The sequence below is a fragment of the Echiichthys vipera genome (assembly GCF_963691815.1).
Source record: "Echiichthys vipera genome assembly, chromosome: 8".
NCBI lineage: Eukaryota > Metazoa > Chordata > Actinopteri > Perciformes > Trachinidae > Echiichthys > Echiichthys vipera.
Window position 1 is genome coordinate 23,476,100 of NC_139833.1, and position 26,101 is coordinate 23,502,200.

A 26,101-nucleotide genomic window follows, 5' to 3' on the forward strand; every position below is an offset into this window, starting at 1 on the left:
CGAAAATGTGAAGTTTATTTTGAACCTGTCTGAAATTTGTGTAACCGAGGACTCTTAATATATATATATATATATAAACAAAATAACGGCGGCGAGGGTTGGGTTGAACCTGTCTTATCATGATGCCAGGGGACAGTCAGTCCAAAACGGCAGCCATCGCCGCGGACGCGACGGTTGGAAACTGTCAAAACTGCTCTGTTTTGCACCAGGTCAGTTCATCTTTCTAAGAGAAAAAAATTCTGATAGAAAGTCGTGTTTCGTCTCTGTAGACTGAACATAAACGCGATTCGCGTGCTTGTTTATTATCAGTACAAGTGAACATTATAAATAATTATGTATTTCTTTGTTTGTTTTTGTTTTGTTTCCCAGAGCCTGACCGAGTATGTGTCGTCATTCATGGCTCTCAAACAGAAGATAACGGTCTCTGAGTGAGTAACACTGAGACACTAGAAATACACACATCTGACACCTGTCAATATTCAGAAAACAAACACTCTACTGAGATGTCTACGGAGTTCAGCAGGTATCAAGTGTAAACTACCCAAGTGTAATACTTATACTGTTTCTGCTAATTAAGATATGATGTTTTAACGTATGTGCTGGGATATATCGTAGTAAAACAGTAGGAATCAGTTGACTTAACGCGAAAGGTTTTAACCATATAAATATTGTTTTAACCATTTTAACACATATACATGTACATATATGTATGTTTAATTTATATACTAAACATAGCACAGTCAAGATTATTGTGTGAATGTAAGATAACTGGCTAACATTACACTAACGTTATAGGCTAACATTTGTTGTTGTTAACTAACTCGACTGTTAGCTAACGTTGACGTTCGTTCTCGGATTGGCAACTATTGTTTTCATTGACTTCAATCTCCCAAAGCCAAATATGTCATCATATATGTATGACATAATAAGATATGAGCATTTTTTCTACTCTCAACATGCATTTTCATAATGGCATCAACGAAAAAAATTATTATTATGTTCGTGAATCATTGAAAAATATCTTAAGGGGAATGTTTATCAACGAAAATCTACTGGCCTTTGAAAAAATACAGTGACGCCCTAGTGCTAAGATACTTCAATAATTAGTCTCCTTTATGGTTTACGAAGAATAAATGCACACAGGCGTTTAATGTTGCATCCCTGTTTTTAACATGTATTACTGTATGCAGAGACACCATCCGCCTTCAACAACAGCTGGAAGAGCTACAGGTCAGACTGGTTAGTCTGGAGAGAAAGACAGCAGACTATGAATCTGTGCAAGCAGAACTGGAGGAAAAGAAGGTGTGCTTTATCTCCGCATAATCCCATTTGAAGGATATTCCTTCTGATGCCAATAATGTATCTCTTAATAAATGTTCCCAACTTTTTACTGAACTTTGGTCGTTTCGGTTTCGTTTGTTTTTCTGCCATCATGCTGATATTCACACTGTGTTTATTTTTTATTAGGGTGCTCTTCAGACTTACGGACAGATGTCTGAAGAGATGGAGAAACTGAAGCAGCAAAACAGCAAGACGGCGGCAGAGTAAGAGATAATTATGTCATAATTATGACAGATGATGATATTATAACAACTTTATCCTAAAATGTTACCTATTATTTTTCACATCCATCAGGAATAAGAAGCTTGAAGACCAGCTAAAGGATGTGAAAGGTACTTAGCGTTGGCATGCTGTAATTTATACCAGTGACAAGTTGCATGACTTTTAAATGATAATCTCTTAAAATGCACCTCTGATTTTTTTTTCTTTCTAAATTGTCTTTCATTTTTTTTAGGACTGACAGAAACACAGTCGCTTGAAAATGCACGGCTGATGAGGGAAAAGGCTGTTGTGGAAAATAATTTGCTGAAAACACAGGTAATTAAAACAGGGTTCTCCAAATACAGTTATGGCATTTGAATGTACTATAATCTCACAACTAACAATTAATTAGAACATTCTGATGAGCTTTATCACTAAAAGCAACTCAGGAAATGTCATAATCTTTGTAAATTCAAATTTCACCTCTTCAGGCATCTTTGAAGAACTCCCAGGCACAAGCAGATCGAGTTGAAAAGTTGATAGAGGAGAACACAAAGACAACAAGCATGTAAGAACTTACATTTTCTCTACAGATGTGATTTCTTAATTGGAGTGTCATGCCCTCCTTTCTCCGGTGTCTTTTTTTGCCTTAGTAGTTATGAAACTTTGATGAACTGTAGGTTACATTCTGATTATTCACAGTTCATTGTGCATCTTCTTTTGTTTGTGAGAAAATCATTTAAAACACATTACAATAAAAGGTCCCATGTTGTTTTCTATCAACAGAAAGGACAACCTTGAAAATAAAGTTAGACTGCTTGAAGGTTGGTATTGATTATTATATTTTATGAATCTTCATAAGGATGTATTGAATTTGTATTTATAAACCACTGTTTGTTTGCTGGTTTAGCTATACATATTTTTGTCCTTATTTCAGAATCAGTTTGCAAACAGAATCATCAGATATCTCAACTGGGCAAAGAGAAGATCCTGCTCGAGAGAAATATTGGTGACCTCCAGGTGCAGTAATGACTTTGTTATAAAAGACAAATTGGTGGAAGTATTTTTCAATTATATTGAACCGGCTTTTCCTTGTGTATAATTTTAATTTGCAGGTGAGACTGATGAAACTGGAAAGAGAAATGAGTAAAGGTAAACAGCTTAATTTACTGTCAGGTCTGATCTGTGATAATTTACTGTCTGTGGTCACATCTATGTTCTTCAACAAGTTAACTTTTCAGTAATCAAGAAAAATACCAAACTTTCTAGCCACTTAAACCACTTTCTCTGAATTTAAATCACATAATACTTAAGTCCAAATTAAAGCAATATCTGAATTGTTTCTCGCCAGAATATAAGAGCACATCAACTCAAGCAAGTGTACCAGAGGAGACTAAAGTTGACAAAGGTATGCAATCGGCTTTTCTCAATATTTATCACATTCAGTTCAGGAGTGAATCACATGCATTTGCCCAAAAAGCAGATTGTTATAATGTTTTTCTTTTGCAGAGTATGATTGGTTGTCTGTTTTTCAGAAAAGTTCCAGATGCTGCTTCAGGATTTGTGGGCATGTGTGGAACCTCAGCAGCAGCACTCTGTAAACTTGTTGCACCTACCTGGTGAGGCATCATACAGTTGTCTTATATAACTGTGTATTGTTACTGACATAATTCAACAAATTTCCTCACTTTTGAATACTTGTGGGTTTTCAGTGTTTATATTTATTTCATAATTTTCTGCATTTATCGCAATTCTCTCTTTTATTCTTGTAATTTCAGAGTTCAGGTCCAAGCTAGGTCTACCCTCCTCCCCACAAAACAGACTGCACTCTCATACGAGTAACACGTCCCAGTCCGCTTCTCGCAAGAGCAGTGAATCCCACATTTACCCCATGCAGACAAAAGCCACTTTTACACACTTAAAAACCTCTCCTCGTGGGCAGAGCACCATCAAGCGACAAGCATCTCTGCAGTCAACAAGTGCCAAGAAGGAAACGGACACTCCTAAAAAGAGCATGCGATTGTCTAAGGAACACCAAACTGAGGAGTCATCTGTTGTTGAGATCTTGGCATTGTTCAAACCAATGCTTCCCTGCATTTCACCACTACCAGATTTGGTGAGAATTCACACCATGGATCCTGTAATGTAATTCCAAGTGGTCAATTAAGCACTGGCATTTTCTTGCCTTCTGATTAGCCTGGTACTGATTAGCCACCGTGATTGTACAGTATCTTTTATTGAATCCATGTTTTCTTCTTTCTTTCTTTCTTCCCGGACACAAAGGTTGAACCGATGGAGACAACTGGTGGCGATAAGGAAAACCCTCCCAATATCCGTGATGATTCTGTTCCTCATCAACAAGAAGAGTTCTTACTCATCACAACATCAGAAACAAGCCACTGTCCACAATCTGCTGCATTATCAATAGAGGAGAAGATGGACTTGCCAGTGGTCACAACACAGGAATTGGAACACATTTCCAATGAAAATGACTCTAAAGACTTGAGACAAAATGAGTTCAGTGGCAGCAGCCCTGAAGAAATGCATCTTCAAAAAGACATGCAGACTGAGCTGGAGCCAGCAGCTTCGAATTTAGTGTCAACATCATATTCTTCTTCAACATCAGACATAACAATCTTGGTTGAGGTTGCCTCGTTAACTGCTGAAAGTCAAGAGCCATCCTGCAGTGTAAATCCCAGTAGCAGTGGTATAATCTGTGAAAGTGAAAATGCTTCACGAAATGCAAAGGAAGATCAGTCAGAGACTATTACAAAGATGGATGTAGACACAAGCCCAAGTGATGTTTCTGGTGCTAAAACAGTCTCTCCTGATGGTGGAGAGTCACCTAGAAGCAGTGATACAATTGTGATATCTGAAGAAACAAGAGATGCACAGCTAGTTACTGACGCTGTGCAGGACTCTGAGGTTCCAAATACAGAAACTGAGTCAGGAATTGGAAAAAGTCATCATGACTCTTGTGGTCTGGGGCAGGGCAGTGAAGATGTCGCAGTATTTAAACCCCAGGAGAATAAGGGAAAGGACACAGACGTGCCAGACAATAACCACTGTATGTCAAGCAGCGGTGGTGGCACCAGTGGTGTCTCAAATGAAAATGTTGAAGAGAGGCTTGAAAGTGATGCATCCGTAAAACCTCTTGGGGACGAAGGTGGGAATGAAGCACAAGGAACTGGAGAAGTTGATGTTGCAGTTTCTCCCTCAGAGTCATATGTTGATAATAGACCTCTGTCTCCTCACAGTTCTCCCCTGTTGAAGATGGAAGATGCCCAGACCCATGTTGACCAGGACACTGGTCAAACAAATCTGGACACTCCTTCAAAAGAGGATGCTGACAAAGAGACATTGAACAGTGAAATACTAGTAGAGCATGTGCCTTCCATTTCTTCCCCCCTAGTTAATTGTCAATCTATAAAAGAAAATATACATTCTGTATGCAGGCAGTTGAGTCCTACATGTCTGTTACCCACTTTAGAATTGAAGGCTTTAGAAACGCATCCAAACCTAGAAAAACGTGATAACATTAAACACAATTCAACGAGTAAAGAAACTGTGCCTGTGCCCAATTTGGATGAAGAATGTACCATTGAAAAGGCCGTTGTCAAAGACCAACCTCAGGACAGCAAAGACACAAGTGACCATAAAGTGGACAGATATAATTTGCGCTTTGTTAGGTCTACTACCCCATTAAAGACTGCTGCTGCCACAAATGGACAAAATAAATGTTTGGAGTCGTGTACAAAAGTGTGTGAAAAACAAAGCAAACATGTGAGGAGAGGTGAAGAACCTAGCCCAGTGTCACGTTCGACTGCAGCTCAACCACCAGAATGCATAGGCAAAGTTCGTTCTGAAATGGGCCCTCCACTTCCTCAGCTCCTGACCCCTGTGAGCACACCTCCAAAGGCGGGCAAATCAATCAATCCAAGACAGGCTATTGGAAAACTCTCATTTCCCTCGCCCTTGGATAGATTGGCGTCGCCTACCACTCCTGTCCAGGCCCACTTGACACCCAACAGTCAGCAGCAGAATTCCTCATCTCTAAACAGTCCAATCCCTCCAAACGGAGTCCCCTCATCACCACTTCAGTTCGGCTCTGCCACTCCAAAACATGCCGTGCCGGTCCCAGGTCGCCTGCCCATGACGGCGATGAATTCTTCCCCGTCGTCTTCCTCTAGTCCATCTCAGGAAAACTCCATGAGGTTTCTTGACACCATGTACCCGGAACTATCCGCCCATGCCCGAACTCTGAGCATTCTCAGAGGTAACGTCGGTCTCAGCATTTGTTCGGAGAGCGGAACATTACCTACAACAGTGGACACTCAGACGTCTTGTTTTAAAACTATTAACTCCACTGCAACAGCCTTCACCAAGACCGAGATGAGAGGAGAAAAAAGACAGGCCATTGGTTTGCCTCAACCCAAAAGCAGCAAATGTCTCAGGCTAAATAACTGCTCTCCTACCGTCAGTCGCAAGCAGGTGCCTTCCTCCTCCTCAAACAGTGGAGAGGAGACCACCTCACCCCAGACTCTGAGGCTCACAATGCTCAAAAACCAGACAACCACTCAATCCATGGGAGGTGGAGAATCTGCAGAACAAATTCTTGTAGCTAACTCTTTAAAGAAGATTGAAAACCAGTGTTTTGATCTGTTGCCTGTGATCCAAAGCCACCTGTACGTTGGTAACCTGCCCAAAAAGCCAGTCTTGAGAGATGAGGAGAAGGAGGTTATCTCCGTGATATGCCAAAGTAGCTTGGTGAGTATATTGGTTTATATTATATTTTTAAATTTTTCTTTCGCTGTTAACATACATCCGTTGACTTAATTCTGACCCTCTAGTCATTTGATTTCTGTGAGTTTATTTGTTACATAACCAACAAATTGTTATCAGCCTAACTGAATAAAAATAAGATATTTACACCCTTGCTTGTGGTTTAATAAAGTCAAAAAGAGACCCATATATCAGCGTGAAGGAGGTTCAGATAAAGCAAGCAAGTGGCTCTTGTGTGGCCTCGTGACAAAAAAAGTATATAAAGACAAAAATGTGTGTTGTTTTCAAGTCTCTGCCCATGTGAAATAACTTGTGTGCCTGTTTTCTCACTTTGTCTTCAGCTTAATGCAGAGGATATTATTTTGGCCATCCTGAACAAGCTGAAAGCAGGGAAAAGAGATCTCAGCAGGAGCTACATGCAGGCCCTCTGCAGAATCCACACAGGGATCTGTAGACAGAAGAAAGACTGGGAGAAGGCTCACATCCTGGCCCACAGCCTTCTGACAGAAGGTAGACTGTATTTCCTAAAGCCCTCACACACACTTGATACACCTGCACAGGTATTTTAACTTTGGCTAATTAAGCCTTTTGTATCAACTGGGAAGTCTCTATTACACCTAGATGCACATACATTTCTTTCATCCATAGCTATTGTACTTAAGGCACCACTGACACTGGTATATGATTCAAGGCCTTCTCTTTCTTCTCTTTTTTTTCCTCTACTTCAGATTTCCCAGATGCTGCTAAGCTGATTTTGTTCATGGTGACAACATGGCCCGATGTTCTCTCACACAGTAGTTCTCTGTGCCAGGCAATACATACAATCACCAAACTGAAAGCACAGGAAAACCTCCTCAGCTGCCTTTCAGCATTCCTTGGTTGGGAAAAGGTAAAGTATTTGTAGAGATGGGGGTTCTACATTTGTTGTGCTGCATATATTATTTATCTCAGATCTAGCTAGTCAGGTTGTATATCCTCTGACTTTTAAAAGGAGTGCCGGTGGAAACAAACAAAGAAAACGCACCTTACAGGGAATTTTTTGCTTTGTACGATGTTTGATTTCTGACCTGTGTGACGACAAATTTAGAGTCTGTCTTTGTCTTTATCACAGAATCTCTTCCCCATATGTATCCACTTAAATCAGGTAGAACGAGTCCTCAAAAGCCCTATATCCCTGTATCTCTGCAGAGTCCACCCTGTGACATTGACAAGCTGATCTCCAGAACACTGTCTGATATTCAGTCAGGGTCAAGCATGTCTTTCACTAAACACAGTCGGTACGGGCATGACCTGGGGACGGAGGCTTGGCAGCACGTCTTAACACTGCAACTCCTTTGTGCACACAAGAAATGGAAGTGGACCTATGATAATTTATTGGGGTATGCTACTTTTTTCTGATATGAATTTAATTTGCAGTTGCCTTCCAGACTAATTCTAAATATCACATTTTACTTTGTTAAAGTAATTACCCATTTTTGTAAGCACACGTCCTGTCTAAGTCTGTGCTAATCTGGGCATTTTGCTTTTACAGCAAGGAGCTGTGGCCATTAATGAACACTTGGGTGACACAGCCCAGAGATCAACAAGCCCCAGTCTCTGATGTGACCGTCGCCACTGTACTCCGACTCATAGGTCAGTTGTTGTGTTAATTTACTTGGATGTTAACCATAACCTGAAGTCATGTGTAATTTAATGATCACCAAGGGACAGTTGAGAGTTTACTTGTCTTTTTGTTTTAAATAGGACGCCTCGGTCAACTGGGAATAAAAGAGCGGGCTGTTTCCTCTGTGGAAACAGTCGCCAATGTCATCAACACGTTTGGTAGGCATGGACAGACTGAAGGTATGAAATATGAGAAATCTTGGTGAATACAGAATCATTCAGTGTGACTTAACACAAATCTGATCTTTTTAACGTGTGGGTACGCAACTTCATACCTGTGTGTATTTAAGCAGATTCCAGTATTTATATCTCACCCTAACATTTTAAAGTACATTTGAGTGTTAAATTAATAAATATAATGCTCCAACATCCTGATGTCATCGGGTCTTCTCCTCCCAGGTGTGCCATGGGAGGTCCAGTTAGCAGCCATCTACTGTATCTACGACCTGTCTCCGTGCAGCCCTAAACAAGCTCTGGATGCCCTGGCAGAATGGAGAAGAGAAACATCTCAGAGCGTCCCTCCTGCTGTTACTAGCTGCTTTAACCAGTTAGCTTCTGTCTGCAGACAGGTCAAGAGCTGAGAGACCCACATGCTGTACAAATCCACATGTCAGTCTGTACCTATTTTAAAGACAAATAAAACCCTACTATGCACCTCAAAGTTAATTTTAACTTCCTGATTGGCAGCCTATGAAACAGATGTTTACCATTTGGACACGAACGGTTTTGCTCTTCCTACTACGTGCACTTCTACTCTAAAATCAATACATGATTTCACTGTACTTTTGTAGCAAATGTTTTTTCAATTTGTTTGTTTTCTCAATAATTCTTTAAAATGTCAACACCTTGTAATAAATGTAGTGGCATAATGCCCTGCCCTTTCTTTTTTGCTGTACTCAGGTAATGCTCTAAAATATTGTAAAATATGTACATGTGTTGAGGTTTAACTGTGGCACTGCTGTATATGTTTCTTCTTTCAAGTGTTTGTAAATATGACATTGTTTGTATGACTAAGAAATAAGATCACCACAGTAAATGTTTTGTACAGTTGAAAGTTTCAGAGGTTATTTTACTTTTTCAAATTAAAATTTCTACATATTGAACCAAATCATGTCTGTTTCGATGCATTTTTATCCTCACCTGTTCCAATGAAATACAGTATCACAGAGCCATGGAATTGGTTAAGAATAGCATACTGAACTAATGCCTGTTTCAGCTCATTAACAGACCTAGATTCCTTAAGAGTATAAGATGCTGTTTGTACTTTTTAGCTCAGTTATTTATCTCAACAGTAGCATTAAAGAAAATTGTGATAAAAGCAAGCTGCAAATGATCCAGCTAAATTACTACAACTATCACGTTTTACCCTGCCCGGTCTGATCTGTGATAAGTGGTGAAACATACAGAAGCTCCAACTTCCGGGGCTATCCTACAAAACAAAAGCCCGAACTACATTTTTTCATATACAGTATATATATTTCTATGTAAAAGCTGTCAAGTGAAAACGTTTATTTTTAAGATTATATTACTGAAATGTAAAATTACCAAAAGGGAACATCATTTTACCTTTAAAACCAATTCTGATAGTCAAAAGTGGAATAGTTGGATTTCTTTTTAACAACGTATATCATCAATATGCTTGTTATTTGTGTATATTGCAGAGCTGGGAAGTAATGTATTGAAATGCTTCTAAATGTTTTTTCTTCAATTGTTTATGGCAACAGCAGCTTTAATTTATATTTTATTATTTTTATCTTTATTTTGATATGACTGATTTAGATGAATCTTGCATTTTAACTTGTACTTCTGTTATTTGCATTATTGTCTGTGCTGCTGTAAGACTGAAAATGTTATCTTAAAAATTGACAATAACAGACACTGAGAAAACGTGCATCATGTTACAAAAAATGAAAAGCATCAATATTGTGTGAAAAATGTTAAGTATAGTTGTATTTATATATTTGCAGTCGACTCATTTGGTGAGAAAAGAATAATGAATCAAATTGGACTTGAGCTTCCGGTTGTCGGGCCTGTGTTTTGTTGACTTGACGCGTCTTTGGGTCCCGAGGGGTGTGTTCAAAGATTTAAATCCCTCAGACATGCGTAGTTGCTCAACCGTGCTGCTGGGTGCGCCATATTGGCTGGCTTACATGAGGAGTTGGACGAGCCGCTTGAAAAACCAAACCACTTTCTGGACATGAAGCATTTCGGAGGTAACAAGTAAACCAGCGCGGTAGGATACATTTGATTCCGTAAGTGCAAAGTGTTTAATTTGCCAAATTGCTCGCCATTTTCCCGTGAAGAGGTCCTCGACTAACTCGAGTCCAATGGATCCCAGGACCGCTTGGATCCAGCCGGAGCAGAAGGGACCTGCCAATTCCCTGATGCACATATGGGAGACCTCGAAGGGATTTGGAGCAAACTCCGGCATCGACAACCACTTTCACCACCAACGAAACTTTGCGTTGCAAAATGTTAAGTCCACGGAGTCAAATGGCGAGTATTGCAAAAATGTAGCACTGCCGCCGGAGTGTGTGTTTGGGAAAGTGTCGAAGCGAGACGGCGGCGGAGAGAGGGGGAATGTCCGGAGGAAGGGCTCGTTGTCACCGTCCTCCTCCTCTCTGGACTCGGAGGCCGAGGGCTCCTCGCCCTCCGGCTCCTCTCTGCAAATCGATAATTTGAACGTCGCAGAAGAGGCCAGCCGGTTTTTACACTACGGCGAGCACGAGTTGAACGAGAACAATCTAAGACGAGAGAAAACCCCTCCGCCTTTTCACACTGTTCAGCAACACTGTCGCAGCATGCAACAATCCGCCGGCCACACCCCCACCGGGATGAAAAATCAGCATGGGAACAAGCACCACAACTACCAGTCACATTCATCCGGCCGCAGGAGGCACCTGAACAGAGCCAACACTTTCCACGGCATCAACCCGCTCCTGTCGTACGGCTGCAATGGACACCGCATAGACTCCTCCTGTAGTCTTTGGAAAACCCGGCGCTACAGTCCGGGCTTTAATGGGTAAGGCTATAAGGAGAGCTGGTTTTTACATGTTCTCAATTTGAGGGCCGGGATTCAGTGGTGTTTGATGAATTTTAAAGTCATAATATTCAGTATTAATGCAAGATATTCACAATAATGACATTTCTCTCCGTGTATTTCAATATAAATGTGCATTTAGTTCTTAAATCACATAAAACTGTACAAATCATCATCTGTTGTCCCCCTTTTTTAAAATTATGTATGTTTCTACCTAAATGATTTAATGTGCATGTCAGTCATATTTCTACCAATTTAATTAGTTTGCAAAAAACCAAGGTTGTGAGCACAGCTGTTTTTGAGGCACAAATCAATTTACACACTTCTCCCCCCAGTGCTTTAAACATTTCCCTTTGGTGTATTACCAGGAGTATTAGTATTTGGTAGGCCCAGGCCTAATACTTTCCACACTTTCCTATTTTTCTTAAGTACATCCAGCACTGTCCATCCAGCACTCAACCTGTCTTTATATCAGTCCATGATCCTAGGTGTCCTGTCTCCCTCGATTTCTTATAGTCTTCATGAAGAAATCGTGGACTTTTTCAACTTCATGTCACCGCGACCAGAGGAGGAGGCCATGAGAAGAGATGTTGTGAACAGAATAGAAAGAGTCATCAAGGACTTGTGGCCCACAGCACGGGTGAGTGTCAGAAGGCTTGAAAAGGTAACTCAAGCTCCTGTCGGTGGGAGCAGTACACCCCTCTGCTCTACGTAGCATGTAAGACATGTCCTGTCTTTAAATAAAAATGGATTTATAACTTGAGGTGAACCACAATGCACCGATCTTGAGGCCATGCTGTTTTTCAGCCCCTTGCCCTGTTCAGTGCCATTTTTCAAACGTGAATTCTAAACGTCTTTAACCAAAGTTGGACATGGCGTAGCTGACTGTGGCATGGTCCTTAAATTCCTAAGATGAACCTGAACTATCTATAGGGAGTTTAAGGAGTAACAGCAGTCAGAAAGAAACACAGGAGCGGTAAGAAAGGGCAAGAGTCAAGAACCCACCTAGACGAATAAAAAAAACACATAAAACTGTAGATAAGATAAATGCAAAGTGACATTTGTACAGTGTACCACTATAAATGTACAGTGAATGAATTAGTAAATATACTGTATGAAGTTAAAGTAAATGGACAGTTCAGACACTTTCATGCCGATAGTGTCAGGCGAGTCCCTGGTCACTTTTAAGGTAAGTGGTGGTGTTGTAGTGGACTGCTTTATGTTGAGATGTATAATGGATGGGATATTACCATTGAGTGGAATCGCCACTTCTCTGACACGCTGTCTAATCAGACTGAACATTACAGCCTTTAGAAAGAGTGGGACTCATTGAAGGGCTATTGTATTGTTTTATAATCTACAAGTGTGCCTGATAATGACACCCCCCTTTTTTTTTTAAATTATTCTCCCTTTTCTATCAACACACTAAGCCACTGCTGGCCACAGAACATATTGTATAGATCATTTTTTATATAAACGATGCTTTTAAAATGCATGAAGTTACCATGGTCCCCACCCAGGACTCACATTTTATTGTTAAAAATGAAATTTTCTGAATAAAATATTTATTTGACATTAGCATATTGTATTTGCAGGTTTTTCCATTACATAACCTTGGTTTTAAGTACAATTTATTTATTTTCTAGACATTAGTTTATGGCTTTGCAAAGCTACTATGGGACGGTTTAAAATGTTATTGTCTTATATACTCAGCCGTCGGTATGTCTGGAGGTTTACTGCACTTCACATATCCTATTTGGCCACGCTGTAGGCTGTCAACAGCCTAGTTTACACTGCACATCCAAACAGAGTTGGCTGAATGTACTCATTATTCATGTCTTTTTCCTTCCCAAAGTTACATTAGTGAATCATTTTCAGTCGACGTTGCCAACAGAATGTTGGACAGAGTGTACTTTGTAACAAATGGCATTTTTTTGTTAACCATTCTAAACATTTTGAGCTAATCATAGCCCAGAAAACTCCCGAAGGTCCTCGCTTGTGTTGCTCTTCCAAGCTGTGGTGGTACAAGTGTTTCATTTTTGTAGTGGGCTTTGCTCCTTGACTAGAAGATAGGGTTATTTACATTAATGTGGACATAAGGCTAATAGAATAATATCTTGTACTACTATACATAAATAACACTGCCTGTATTCTACAGAGATCAGCTTGTTCTATATGCCCTAACATTAGGCTTTTCATATAGGCCTAAAACTACCACGTGCAAAATTAAACTTTACAGAAAGAAATGCACACCCATCCGTTAAGTCAGTCTATACATCTCATAGACATTAAGTCTACAAGTTTCACAAGCCATTTTTAGTTTCCTTTTATTTTCTCCTGACCTGTTGCTTTGGTATGAGGACACACAAGTTTGATCTGAATATTATCAGGGTTTTTTTTTTGTCAATAATATATCAATTCTTTATGGGCTTGAAGGGTCATTAGCATTTTCATTCAGTGTTGTTTTCCAGCATTGACTAAATTCAATTAGTCAATGCTGGAAATGGGTTTTTGCTGGTAACGTTTGGTTGTAGCGGGCCACCACAGTATAATCTTTGCCACCAAAAATAGTAGTTACTGGCTGTAACTTCAATTGTATGAGTACGGCGAGGAAGAGCAAGTGAGATGACACCAGGACGCAGGCACAACCACGTTATCATAGTTTATAAAAAGATAGCACAGTGATGGTGCAGACATTTCACATGCCAGACCTATATAACGCACACCTGCTGATGTGCATTCGACCCGTGTTAGACTGTTTGAGTCAGTGGTCACCCTGTTTGTCAGTGTAACTAGAATTCTTGTGGTGGGCTTTATGACTTATACTACAGCCAGCCACCAGTGGGGCGATCAATAAATTATGAGTCAGTTTTTGGGACAACTGTTGAACTGTTGAGTCTTTTATATACAGTCTATGAGTTGACTGGATTGAGAATTCAGTGGAAGACTTCAAATAAAGTGGGCATTACAAGGAATCCAATAATGGAGTAATATGTATGCTGATAATAAACAGATGAAAACAAAGCAAACCAATCCAGGCATAAAGCAGTATGGCTAAACTGCTAAACATAAAGGTCAAACTAGATAAGACCTGACTTATCAAACTAATGTTTAGAATGATGGTTTATCAGGCTTTAATTCATTACGTTTTTGTACCCTGCAGGTGGAGATATTTGGAAGCTTCAGCACAGGACTTTATCTTCCAACAAGGTAATATTTAGTTGTGTTTGTGTGTGTGTGTGTCTCTTGTACAGTCTGACTTTTTTTTTTTTTTAAACTGATAGGCCACTTATAAGATGTTTCACTAAAATGTTAGTTTTTAGGAAGTGGGGGCTCTACTTTTGTAAGGGTATATTTATGTGCATTTTTATCAGATAGCTTCAGAGTCAGGCTACCATACAGTATCATTCAGTATTGCTTCAGTAGAGAAACGACCACATTGCTGGCAATTCAGATTTCACTTTTTCAATATCAGGATTTCTGGAGGCCTTGTTGTTATGAGGATTACTGTAATGAGCTGAGCAACATTGTTAAGTTAATTTGTGTTGTACAAATGAACAACTTGAGTTAATGGAAATGATTTATCAGTCAGGGATATGGGGTGTGGGGAAATAAGACAGCTGTTTAATGCAGTGATGTTTTTCAATATCACATCACTGTATTCACTTAAAGGGATAGTTCAGCCTTTTAAATTGCAGTTGTATGAGGTAATTATCCATACGTGGTGTATTAAAGCTTGGAAGCTTTTAAAAGCAGATGGAAGTACCAACACGAGCGCTAAGCAATGTACTGCTGTAGATTGGGGCAGCATTCTACAGAACAAAAATGAATCCGTTTAAATGTACGATATATTTAGAAAATGTTCACTACTCTACTATGTCATGAGACAGCCCGTTCCTTTACACAGAAGTCTCCTCCCCCTCTTTCTCCTTCGGCCGTTCAGTCTCCCTCTGTAAAAGGGTCTTCTGCTGTATACTCCAGCTGCTAAATGGATCCCCCCACAGTGAATGACATTTTGTCGTCACTGTCATAACCACTCTTTTATTCTCTTGATTTGTTTATTTTGATCTCTGGGTTTCACCCTCTCACTTCTCCAAACTGACAGTGTGCTAAACGTCATGTACTGTAGGTAATACACTGACTATGGATAAGTTTCATAATTTCACTTAACTCAAAAAAAGCTGAACCACCCTTCTTAATTTAACTTATTCATTTGGGCTTAACATTATCAACAGCATTGATTATGGATTAGGGTCTTAAAAGTGACCACATCATGAACTCCCCTCCTGAAGTTACTGTTTCTTCCTATGTTAATTTATCAAGGTACTGTTAATTACACAATATTTGAGAAGAAACTGCATTGCGAGGTGCTGAAGGACCTTTTGTTTGTGTGTGTTCTCAGTGACATTGATCTGGTGGTGTTTGGGAAGTGGGACCATCCCCCACTGCAAGAATTGGAACAAGCCCTGAAGAAACACAATGTGGCTGGCCCATATCCCATCAAGGTCCTCGACAAAGCTACGGTAAGGACAGTGCTGCAAATGTTTTTTACTTTGGGTGCCTCTTGGATGAGTTCAAAACCCAAATCAAAAAAGGGGGGTGATTGTGGATCTGTTTAACCCCAGGGCAGAAGCATCCTGTTATTAGACCAGAGACATTATTTTCCTATGTGTGCACTGCTGTCTGCCTCTCCGTCCCAGACTTGAGCGCCACTGCACTGACTCACAAGTTCTGTAGAGAGGCCGTTTTGCCACTCGAGCAGATGCAGCTGCCCGGTAGAGTCCAATCACCGTCCTTTCCCTCTGCAGTATGTCCCAACAGTGCCACTCAGAGCCAAGAGCACTAATTAGGGAAACCACCAAAGATTTTGGTCCAAGTAGGACCGCCCACATTCTGTTTTTCGATAACCAATCCTAGTCCTAACTTCCTTACCAATGAATGACTTAACACAAGAGCTTGTGTCAATTAGCTACCTGCCTGGATTGATTCCAATTGATTCTTTGGATTTGTTTTCAGGTGCCAATCATCAAGCTTACTGACCATGAAACAGAGGTGAAAGTGGATATCAGCTTCAATGTGGAGACTGCTGTTAAAGCAGCACAGTTCATCAAAAGTTATCTGAAGGTGAACCTTGAACACTTGACACTTTTAACACAAATGGGATTTTTTTTTGGTTGTTTCTAATGTTTTTCTTTCCATCTTGTAGAAGTACACTGTTCTGCCGCCTCTGATCTTTGTCCTGAAGCAGTTCCTACTGCAGAGGGATCTGAATGAAGTCTTCACTGGAGGGATCAGTTCTTACAGTCTTATACTAATGGCCATCAGCTTCCTGCAGGTACACATACATATGCCTACTACAACTACAAAAAATGCGGTGTTACAAGTTATTGTTAAGTTCATCTCTGTTTAAACTTTGGCAGATCCACCAGTAGCATACTAAGGTTGCAGTCTGCAACATTAGTTTGATCATATTCACTTAAACCAACACTATGCTCCAATAACACAACATAAATCATCCGGTTTTTGGGAAAAAAACGCCTCTACGTGCAACTAGAGCTTGTTGTTTGTTTTCCAAAAATCCACCACGCCCAAGTCATCTTGTCCGTTCAGCACAGGGCTGACTGTCCGGCACAGTTCGCGCACACGCCACAGACCTCATACACATAATTTTGTGTGTGACTCATCAGATTGATGAGCTTATGGAAGTTTCATGTTATTACCATCACATAGGGTTAATTGATAAACCTAACAATTTTACAACATTGTTAATATTTCCTGCTGTGCTGTTCATCAGGGAACTAATTTAAGCTGGCTGGATTTGGTTACCAATTATCGGCTCTCTTTTTGTCTTAATCACAGTTACACCCTCGAATCGACACACGACGTGCCAACATCAACCTGGGTATTCTGCTGATTGAGTTCTTCGGGCTGTATGGTCGCAATTTCAACTACACCAAATACGGCATCAGGGTAAAGAACGGAGGGGCTTACCTTTCCAAGGAGGAAATGCTCAAAGCCGTGGGGAGTGGAAACAGGCCGTCTATGCTCTGCATGGAAGATCCCATACAGCCAGGTCAGATTGACATTTGAATTTAGTGAATAAATGGAGTGACATGATCAATTCACCAATCTATGTAAAAGGTATGGGTGTGACATCATTTGTTTACTTCAGAAAACATGGCAAATAGTGTTAAAATTGTAAAGAGCCGTTGTGCAATTACCGGCATAAGAAAATTCAGAAAAGTAATCAAATGGATCACTACATGCACAGCCAACATAAAATTATCCAGACATTATGTGAGAGCACAAATGTCGGAGTCAGTCGGACTGGACAGCAGTGTTTTACTTGCCAACACCCTAGTACAAAGACTATTAAGACAATAGGATTCAGGAATTTCTGCCAGAAATGACCAAGTAAAATGATCAGACAAATTCAAAGAACATGAAACTCCGTTGTTATGACCAAATTGCAAACCAGCATCAAAGTGGTGCAATCCAATCTGTATCAAGCCCTGTATCCTGCACCCCTTCCCCGGCGCCACCCCTCGCCTAAGTCATACTGAAAGTGAGAATCTCTGACACGGAGAGTCTCCGGTTATGTGTTGCATGTGTGAAAGAGAACCTCCGCATGATTCTTCCGACATTGTTCGGGGTTCACACGTGAAAACTGCTTAATTCCATTTGTGAGTCAAATTATAGCTAATTAATCTGGATTTAACTAACAAATCCTGGCTCACGATAGGACAGGATCACGCCCTTATGCCTACATGGTTAATGCTGTTACACATTTTTATACCCAGATTGCAGGTGTGTTACCTGGTTGGAGGTGTGTGTGTGTCTGGTTGCCCATTGTAAGCAAGATTTTATGATTTTCACAGGGAACGATGTGGGCAGGAGTTCATATGGCATCCTTCAAGTCAAGCAGGTGTTTGACTTTGCCTACATGGTGCTGAGTCATGGAGTATCTCATCATGCACGCGCTTACCCCAACAAAGAATATGACAGGTTGGTTTCTGCATCAACAAAATCATTTCTTTTTAACTTCTTGTAATCTTTTGAGTTTTTCCTGATGGCATTATGGACTACCCCCTGTGTTGCAGTACTTTAGGACGGATCCTCAAAGTCAGCCCAGAGGTGTTGGCCTACAGGGACTGGACAATTAAGAAGTGGGGAGCCAGGCAGTATGCCAAGCTGGAGAACCATGGTAATGTTGTGGGAACCTTGGGGTTTGCATCCACTTTGTATCATTTCGACTGCAGTTGTATTTCGTAACGTTCAAACTTTTTCTTCACAAGTAGTGTTCTGTTTTGTCCTAGATGTAGAAACCTGTGAGCGGGACCTTGCCAGGCTGATGCTAGTTTCTGCAGAGGATCAGAGAGACACTTCCTCCCCCCTCAGTGCTGACTCTTCCTCACCTTCTCCAGTCTTCCTCCCCAGCCCTCAGCATCATTCATCATGCTCTTCATCCTCCTCTGCATGCTCGCTCTCCTCCTCCTCCGGAAGTGACATAGTAAGGCCAAAGTCTTTTTATTCCTTTTTCTATTGAAACATTTACTAGATCAGAAACTCACTGTCTGAATAACATGATGGGAACTTTGGTTCCCCCTGCCATTTGTCCATGTTTTTTTTTTTTTCCCTGTCTGTGCAACTTTGTTAATCTGTGTTAACTGTGTATGTCTTTTTCCAGGAGTCTGATTCTCCCCCAAGCAGTAATGCTGCTATCCAACTCCACCCCCTCACCCTGGCCTCAGTCCATTCAGTAATCCAGATGGCTACTGACATGAGGGCGACACATCCAGCAGGCTTTATCCACACCACACCTCAGGTCAGTTGTATTAGTTTTTACAGGTTGAACCTTCACTAACAATTTTTTTTTCTATTTGAGCAGTATAAAAGCTATTATTATCTTGGTACAATTTTTTTTAATGCCTCTGTGCCGGCGACAGGCAGCTGTGGCCGGAGGCTTTATGTTTTCAGGTTGTTCAACGGTTCATCTGTCCTATTCCTGTGAACGCAGTATATCAGAAACTCCTGGAGGGATTTTCTTTAAATTTGGTTCAAATGTCCACTTGGACCTGAGGATGAACTGATTAGATTTTAGGTCACTGTGACCCCACCCAAATGCATTTTTGGCCATAACTCAAGAATTCCTATTATGTAGTATGGACAGTTTGTATGTTAACTTAAACTTGACTGGCAGAGGCATACAACCGCAAGGCAGTAATTCTAGTTTCTATTCAAAAATTGAAACTAGATCAAAATGTTTGAGCATAGAAATGATTGCATTTCTAATATTTAAACAAAATTAAATTTGACAGTGAGTTATGAATTACATTTTTAATTCCCTCTTCAACAATGTAGAAACCTAATCTCTATAGAATTCTCATTGCATATTCTGCATTTTTTACTTTTCTAGGTCCAGATGTCCCTGCCAGAAAACCTGACCATCCCCTCATTCTCTGAATGCCGGTTCTACCATGAGAATCCACCTTCAATCAGCGTTGTGCACTGTCACATGTCGCAAGCTGCACACATCTCCCAGCACACTAACTCCACAAGCCCTCTCCCCAGCCCCCTCCACCAGCTCCACCACCCTCAGATGGGAGGGCAGCATAGCCACGCTTACACCATGATACCTAACTCCCATGGCTCACTTGAGCCGCACAAAGTAGGCTATAAGCACAACCAAGGTGGCAGCCTCCGAGGTCAAAATCACTCTCAAGGTAACTTCAGTCCCCAGCAGCAGTTTGTTCCCCAGGGTCATAACACAGCTTCAGGTTTCAGTAACCAGCAGCAGTTCAACCGTAACACCTGGCGGCGCAGGAAGCGGGACAATCTTTCTGCTCTTAACCAGAGCAGATGAAAGGCATGCAGGACTTCACTGGCATGGGTTTTTGAAGGCCTCACTTAGCCCGTCATGAGTGGTGGTATGGAGCTGTGAAGCATTCAGGATGCACCTGTTTTTTGTTGGAGCCTCTCAAAAACGCACCTACCTTGGCCTGGAAGTCATAAGTCAATTGAAGTTTTCTTCAAATGATTGATCTCTGATTTTGCAAGGCTCTTGCAGTTGAAGGGTGACTTTAAAGGGGGCTTACACTCAACTGTGCTCATTGTGTTACATCAGTCTAATGATAGGCACAGGTCCTGCCTCTAAATTTGAGACACACCAGCACAGACTTTGATTTGATCAAGGAATTGTCTGTCTTCTAGCCAGTGTCACTTTCCAGCAGCTCAGACTGGTTGGCTGAAGAGTTCAGTCAAGTATTGAGATTCCATGCAACTTGAACATCTTAAAAAGCAACATCATGTGCCATAGTACTGAACTGGTTTGGTTATGTTGAAGTTTTTGACTCATTGGGCCTTTTTGATCAGGTTTTGGGCCTATCTAGTCTTCTGAATGCAACTCCCTATTGGCTGTGCTCTTGATTCAGAGCTCTTACAGCTTGGACTATCATCTACGACTTGTACTCTGGACCGAAGCAAAGCACTACCTTTCTACCTATGCAGCACAACGCTGACTTGATGTTTTTGGTGTGACGGCACAAAATGGACCTTGTCTCAAGTGCTTAAACTGTGATGACTTGTTTGAATGTACCAAGTATTTCCTTTTTTTGTGTTGGTCATTTGTTCTCTTGTTCTTGTCACTGAGGGCTTTATTTTGTTCACATTGGCACTATATGTTTTGTTTTTGTATCCTAAACATTGCCACCTTATTTTATGTCTGTTGCGTTCATGTGCAATAATTGCTTTTATTTAATTTATTTCACATTTAATTTTTCATTTCAGGGGTTCTCCCCACCCTACATTTACTTTTTTTTTAATTTCTCGACATTGATCTGTGCAATAGATGGATTTAAGGACCTTGAAGGAAGTGTGTGTGTTTGTGTGTGTGTGTGTATGTGTGCGTACAGCTTTCCAGCAGAAGGGGGAGCTATGGTAACCTGACATGAGAAATGTGCCAAAAATGACATGATTTACCATTGCATTATGATCACTTGAAATTTTTCCAACTGCCTGTCCAAATGTTTCCACTACTACTTGTATCATTTTTTCAGTGTTTGAACTTTTCTTTGGAGGCATTTCCTCTTGATAGGTTGTACTGGAGAAATGCACCGTAAGCCGTGTTTTCTCATGTCATTTCAGAAATAGTTGGTGCTACTTATTACCAGCAAATTGCTTTTTCTGCCTTATATCTCCTTTTTGATTCTGTTAAAGCAACAGGTTAACTGCCTTCTTAAACAACCATATTTGCCCTTTTTCCTGTGTACGTAGCCAGTTCTCTGTATTGCCTATTTGTTTCTATAAGCACTGCCAGGTTTACTTGGCTTTTATTTTTACACGCAGCTTCTAGGTGTATGCTCCAGGAGTACACTCCTACTGCATTCAGTGACATATTGCATTTTTTTTAATTGATTTTTTATTCAAAGTTCATAATTATAAAAGGCAAGAGAGCCTTACATTTCAGAGATTTTCCTCTCCCATATTTAAAGTCAGTATTTCTACATCTTGTAAGACGAGGTTTCAAAGCTATATAATTTACACAGCAATCCATGAAAGGACTTGAGTCTGGGATGTCACAGATTCACTGTTACTGGAGTGTTGGTAAAGCCAACAGAACCAAAATTTGGTGACGGTCATATGTTTTAAGAAGTCTGATTATTGTAACAGGCTGCACACCAATCTGATGGACTCATGATAATGTTAGCATTATACCCTCGTTTTCAACGGCGCTTTTTATTAAGCTCTCTAGAAGATTGATGGGTTTTTGTTGCGTCATATTGCGTGGAACCAAATTCCGAGCTGAAATGTGTAATTAAGGATGGATTATGTGTAAATTACTTGACATATAGATGTGTACCTTGTTTTTTAATGTAAGTTTTCTATTTTTTTAATAAACATTTTAAAACTATTTCCATTTAGTGCGTGTATTTGTTTATTACGTCATGCTGGCCAGTACATTGTGGCTTATGGGTGAAAGGGATATTTGGTTAATTGCCAAAGAAGTGTGGCAATGCATGAATGTTGCTATTGTTCTAAAGTCATTTGAGATCAAATTTTCTTCCTGTTTGTTTTTTAATACAGCTCTTAGTTGTTACTTATGGTTTTAAGTAGGGAGTTCTTATTCAACCCGACAAGGAGTTCTGGAATACTATCGTATAACTATGGTGATACAAGCATGAAATGGGTAGTGGGGGCCTAAAGGATCAAGGTGAGCTCCCTCTTTACCTCTCACTCTCAAAAAATTGTGTATGTGATTCATTTACTACTACTACTTATTAAGAAATTAACATTTCATTACGATATTTTATATTTGAGGGGTCTATTCCAATGCTTTGAAAATATTGTCATCTAGCAACTTCTCTAGCAACATCTGGATTTATAGGATCGATTTATTCATAATTATTTGAAGATTTTTTTTTTTTTATGTATCAGTTGCCTATTATTTTACTTGATTCAGTTTTCATTATACGTAGGTAGCCAGATTAATCATGTATTTATTGACCCTTAGAACTGTCACACATAGCTACAGTGTGCATTGAAGCTCAGGCCAAACTGATAGCATTTGCATCTTCCATTGCATTCGGTCTCAATTCGTCCAAATTTTGTCAACTGTTGGAAATACTTTGCAATAGGATAGAGGGACATCTATTACTTTACTCATCATTCTCAACAAAGCTAAGTCACCAGTAAAGAGCTGAGAGGGTATTTTTTACTTTGGGAATTCACACAGGTTTATTAGGTCCTAAGGTCCTTACCAACGACTGACTTAACAGAAGAGCTTGTGTCAATCAGCTCATTATGAATGGTTCACCAACCTTTGGGTTCCAATTGACTCTGTGATTTGTTTTCAGGTTCCCCTCATCAAGCTTACTGATCATGAAACAGAGGTGAAAGTGGACATCAGCTTTAATGTAGAAACTGCTGTTAGGCCAGCATAGTTCATAAAAAGCTATCTTAAAGTGTAATTTCAGCTGTAAAATCATCCCATTCCGCAATTACATACATCAAATAAGCTATCAAGACAGTTTTTTTCGTGTATAAACGAAAAGACGGAGAAATCGGGGAGAGTCGCTAACAGATGCTAACAGCCGGATGTGGCTAACACTGATTAGCTTGGGGGAGTACGGTGGAGGCATTAATACAGCTTTTTTAACCACTAATACTGCTCAAAATAACACCAAACATAGATGAGCATATGTATCCCTACACATAAAAAGAAGCACCAACAACGTAGTTAGGGAACCCGGAGTTTATTAAAAGAGCGTTTTGAAAGACTTACCTACTGGCCCCGGTACCAGCTCCTCTCTTGGTAAAGTCCATTGTAGTTGATTACCAAATGCAATCCAAACGGAAGGAGCCCATTGATGATTTATTCCAGCAAAATGTTGTGGTTTGTATCAGTTTGGTATATGTAAATATAAATTAATAATAGATGTAAAATGTTTGAAAAAACCCAAGACAGCAAATTTCCGCGCAGCACTGAAATGTCACGCATTTTTTGGTGTGCCTGTGAGTATTGTGAGCCCATAGACACCGAATAAGAATGTTTATGCTGCTAACATAGTGACATTTTTCGGCGTGGCCTGGAATCATTGAATACCGCAACACGCTGTGTAACTGCTGTGGATGATTCTCTGTCTTTCATCAACTGCTGTAAACTGCTTTTTTTCCCATGTCCCCAGAACAAATTGGAAGAGGTGACCGATTCCTAAACAAATCATCAATTGTCTCCTTCCTTTTGGATTGCATTTGCTAATCGACTTGAATGGACTTTACTACGAAAAGAGCTGGTACCGGGGCCAGTAGGTAAGTCTTTCAAAACACTCTTTTAATAAAAACTCTGCGCTACATTGTCGGTGCTTCGGTTAATGTGTAAGGTATTTTATCATGCCACTGCAGAGGTTTGGTGTTATTTAAGCAGTATTAGTGGTTAAAAAAGCTGTTTTAATGCTTTCACCCTACTGCCCTGGGCTAATTCGTGTTAGTTACGTCTGGCTGTAAGCGACTCTTAGCAACTCTCCGGGATTCCTCCGTTAATAGTTTATACACAAAAAACTGTCTTGAGTGCTTATTTGATGTATGTAATTGGCGAAACAGACCATGGGATTATTTTACACTTTACATGTAGTTCCATGCATCAAATTGAGCCTGATCCTTTATCCAGTGCCATTAAAAAATACACATCATGCTCATTTTCAGGTTCATCATTTTATTTTTAGTTTCTGCTAGGACATGTCGACATGCTTTAATGTTCAAAAAATATAAATTATTTTTCTCACCTGTACAGTGCTCCATGCTCAGCCCTACAACAGTGATATCATCAGTTTGCCCTGGTAGAGCTTGACATTCACTCATATAATTAACATTGAAGGTTGGTTTTCAAGTGGCTAACGTTATTTTTCTATACTAACCCTTGATGAGTCCATGTGCTTGTATCACAAAGACAAACAAAGATTCCACCAAAATTTGCACTGAGCTACCCATGGGCTGGTGTGTTGTAATTCCTCATGGTCTCTGATGGGGGCACTGGTGGATCATTGCTCAGTTGAGCTGCGTCTAATCCATTACCTTTCAGATTGTCAGCAAGGTGCAGGGAAGTAGAACGTGACAGAGGAAAGGGCTTCAATAAAATCACTCCTCTGAAGGTTCAGTCATCGGAGGGTTAGCGACTGGAACGGTTGTCATTTTATTCCAATTAAAACCAAGGGAAAAAAGTGTCCTCACTGAGACCCCTTTTAGCCTCTCTTGACTCAAACTAGCTGACTAAGCCACTAGGAAATTAGATTCAGACTCCATGTCGTCATTCACTTTCTTGGATCTGTCTTCACTGATGATTAAATAGAAGTGATACTTTAGCGCAGGCTATAGTTCATAATGTTGTTAAAAATGGTCTCTTTGTTCCAGAGGGATATATTAACCAGATTAGACTGACAGGGAAGCATTGATCCTGTCCCGAAAATCTGCCGACACAAATGCACATGTGACATGTACAAAGACACATACACACACACACACACACACACACACACACACACACACATGCCCACACCAGGGCCTGGTTTGCACAACACATGAAAACAAAATCCCAATCAAATATTTGCTGTTTAAGCAGGGGAAATGATATCCTGACTTCGCCAGATGTATTGATTCGCATTATTCTCATTTTCTCAGCAGATCCATCTGGAGACTCTCGTTTGAAGATTTTTTGGGAAGGGGCGAAAATACTGATTGCTGATTGGATAAACCATCTGTCTATCACCAACATACGGGCCAAATTAACCAATCAAATAAACGAAGCGACGTACTAACAGCGTCGAGGCAAAGCTCAGAAAGTAAACAACATGATGGTAAAGGATATTTGCAGTTTGTGTAACGCGAATTTACGGACAAAAGGCACAATTTCAGGTGCCAGGTCCATTTTCCAACAGAAGGATCCAAAAGAACAAAGCGTTAGCGGAAGGCTTGATCGATAGCTGCGCTCATCTCATCCGCGTAAACTACCATGTTGTTTACACAACAACACTTCTCTTTGGGTCACACTTAAATCCGCCTCAAAGACTGATCTGCGAGTAAAATACAATGGAGATTGCGAAATCAGGATGGTCTCTGCTTAAAATCAGAGCTTTATTTTTTTATTCCCCTACTAAACACAACAGGAAATTTTTCTACAGTTTACTCATCTCTTCTACCTAGCTGTACAGGGAACAAATATAAACTTTTCATAACTTCTTCCATACCAATCAATACAGTGCAAATGTGCCATAACCAGGCATACTGAAGTAAACAGAGAATGTTCTTTAAAAGACCTTCATTCCAAATCCCACTGGCATGAAAAGGTACTAAGAAAAGGTCAGCAGTTATACCTTCAGGCTGTTTGTGGCTGTCAGTGTCTTCGCAGTAGAAAATTTGCATCTCTGCCTATTCAAGTCCCACGCACAGGCCCTCCACAGTGCCATGTGAATCAGTATGTGGATGTAATTAGTGTTTGCAAATAACATTGTTCAAATGACAGTAAGTGAATGCCAGGACAAAAGAGATGTCAGTTAAGTCTGAAGTGTTATGTTGTCAGGACAC

The 26,101-nt window shown here is 40.3% G+C and overlaps 2 protein-coding genes across 2 annotated transcripts; both read left to right on the forward strand.

Annotated features, from left to right (window-relative positions):
* Positions 1-95: 95 nt before the first annotated feature.
* On the forward strand, positions 96-8,991 carry ice1 (KIAA0947-like (H. sapiens)). The gene is made up of 20 exons (XM_083918526.1): positions 96-209; positions 370-428; positions 1,191-1,302; positions 1,468-1,544; positions 1,636-1,673; positions 1,796-1,878; positions 2,034-2,110; positions 2,329-2,366; positions 2,480-2,562; positions 2,658-2,694; positions 2,894-2,950; positions 3,078-3,161; positions 3,321-3,658; positions 3,826-6,309; positions 6,666-6,834; positions 7,053-7,213; positions 7,513-7,703; positions 7,856-7,956; positions 8,068-8,166; positions 8,386-8,991. The coding sequence occupies exons 1-20, from the start codon at positions 120-122 to the stop codon at positions 8,565-8,567; spliced, it is 4,560 nt and encodes a 1,519-aa protein (XP_083774652.1). The 5' UTR covers positions 96-119; the 3' UTR covers positions 8,568-8,991.
* A 1,243-nt stretch (positions 8,992-10,234) lies between these two features.
* LOC310950937 (terminal nucleotidyltransferase 4A-like) lies at positions 10,235-20,098 on the forward strand. Its single transcript, XM_083918975.1, has 12 exons — positions 10,235-11,008; positions 11,543-11,666; positions 14,190-14,236; positions 15,429-15,549; positions 16,043-16,150; positions 16,233-16,361; positions 16,886-17,099; positions 17,905-18,031; positions 18,127-18,230; positions 18,343-18,536; positions 18,714-18,851; positions 19,443-20,098. Exons 1-12 carry the CDS (start codon positions 10,314-10,316, stop codon positions 19,887-19,889), a joined length of 2,448 nt encoding a protein of 815 aa, XP_083775101.1. The 5' UTR covers positions 10,235-10,313; the 3' UTR covers positions 19,890-20,098.
* The last annotated feature ends 6,003 nt before the right edge of the window (positions 20,099-26,101 follow it).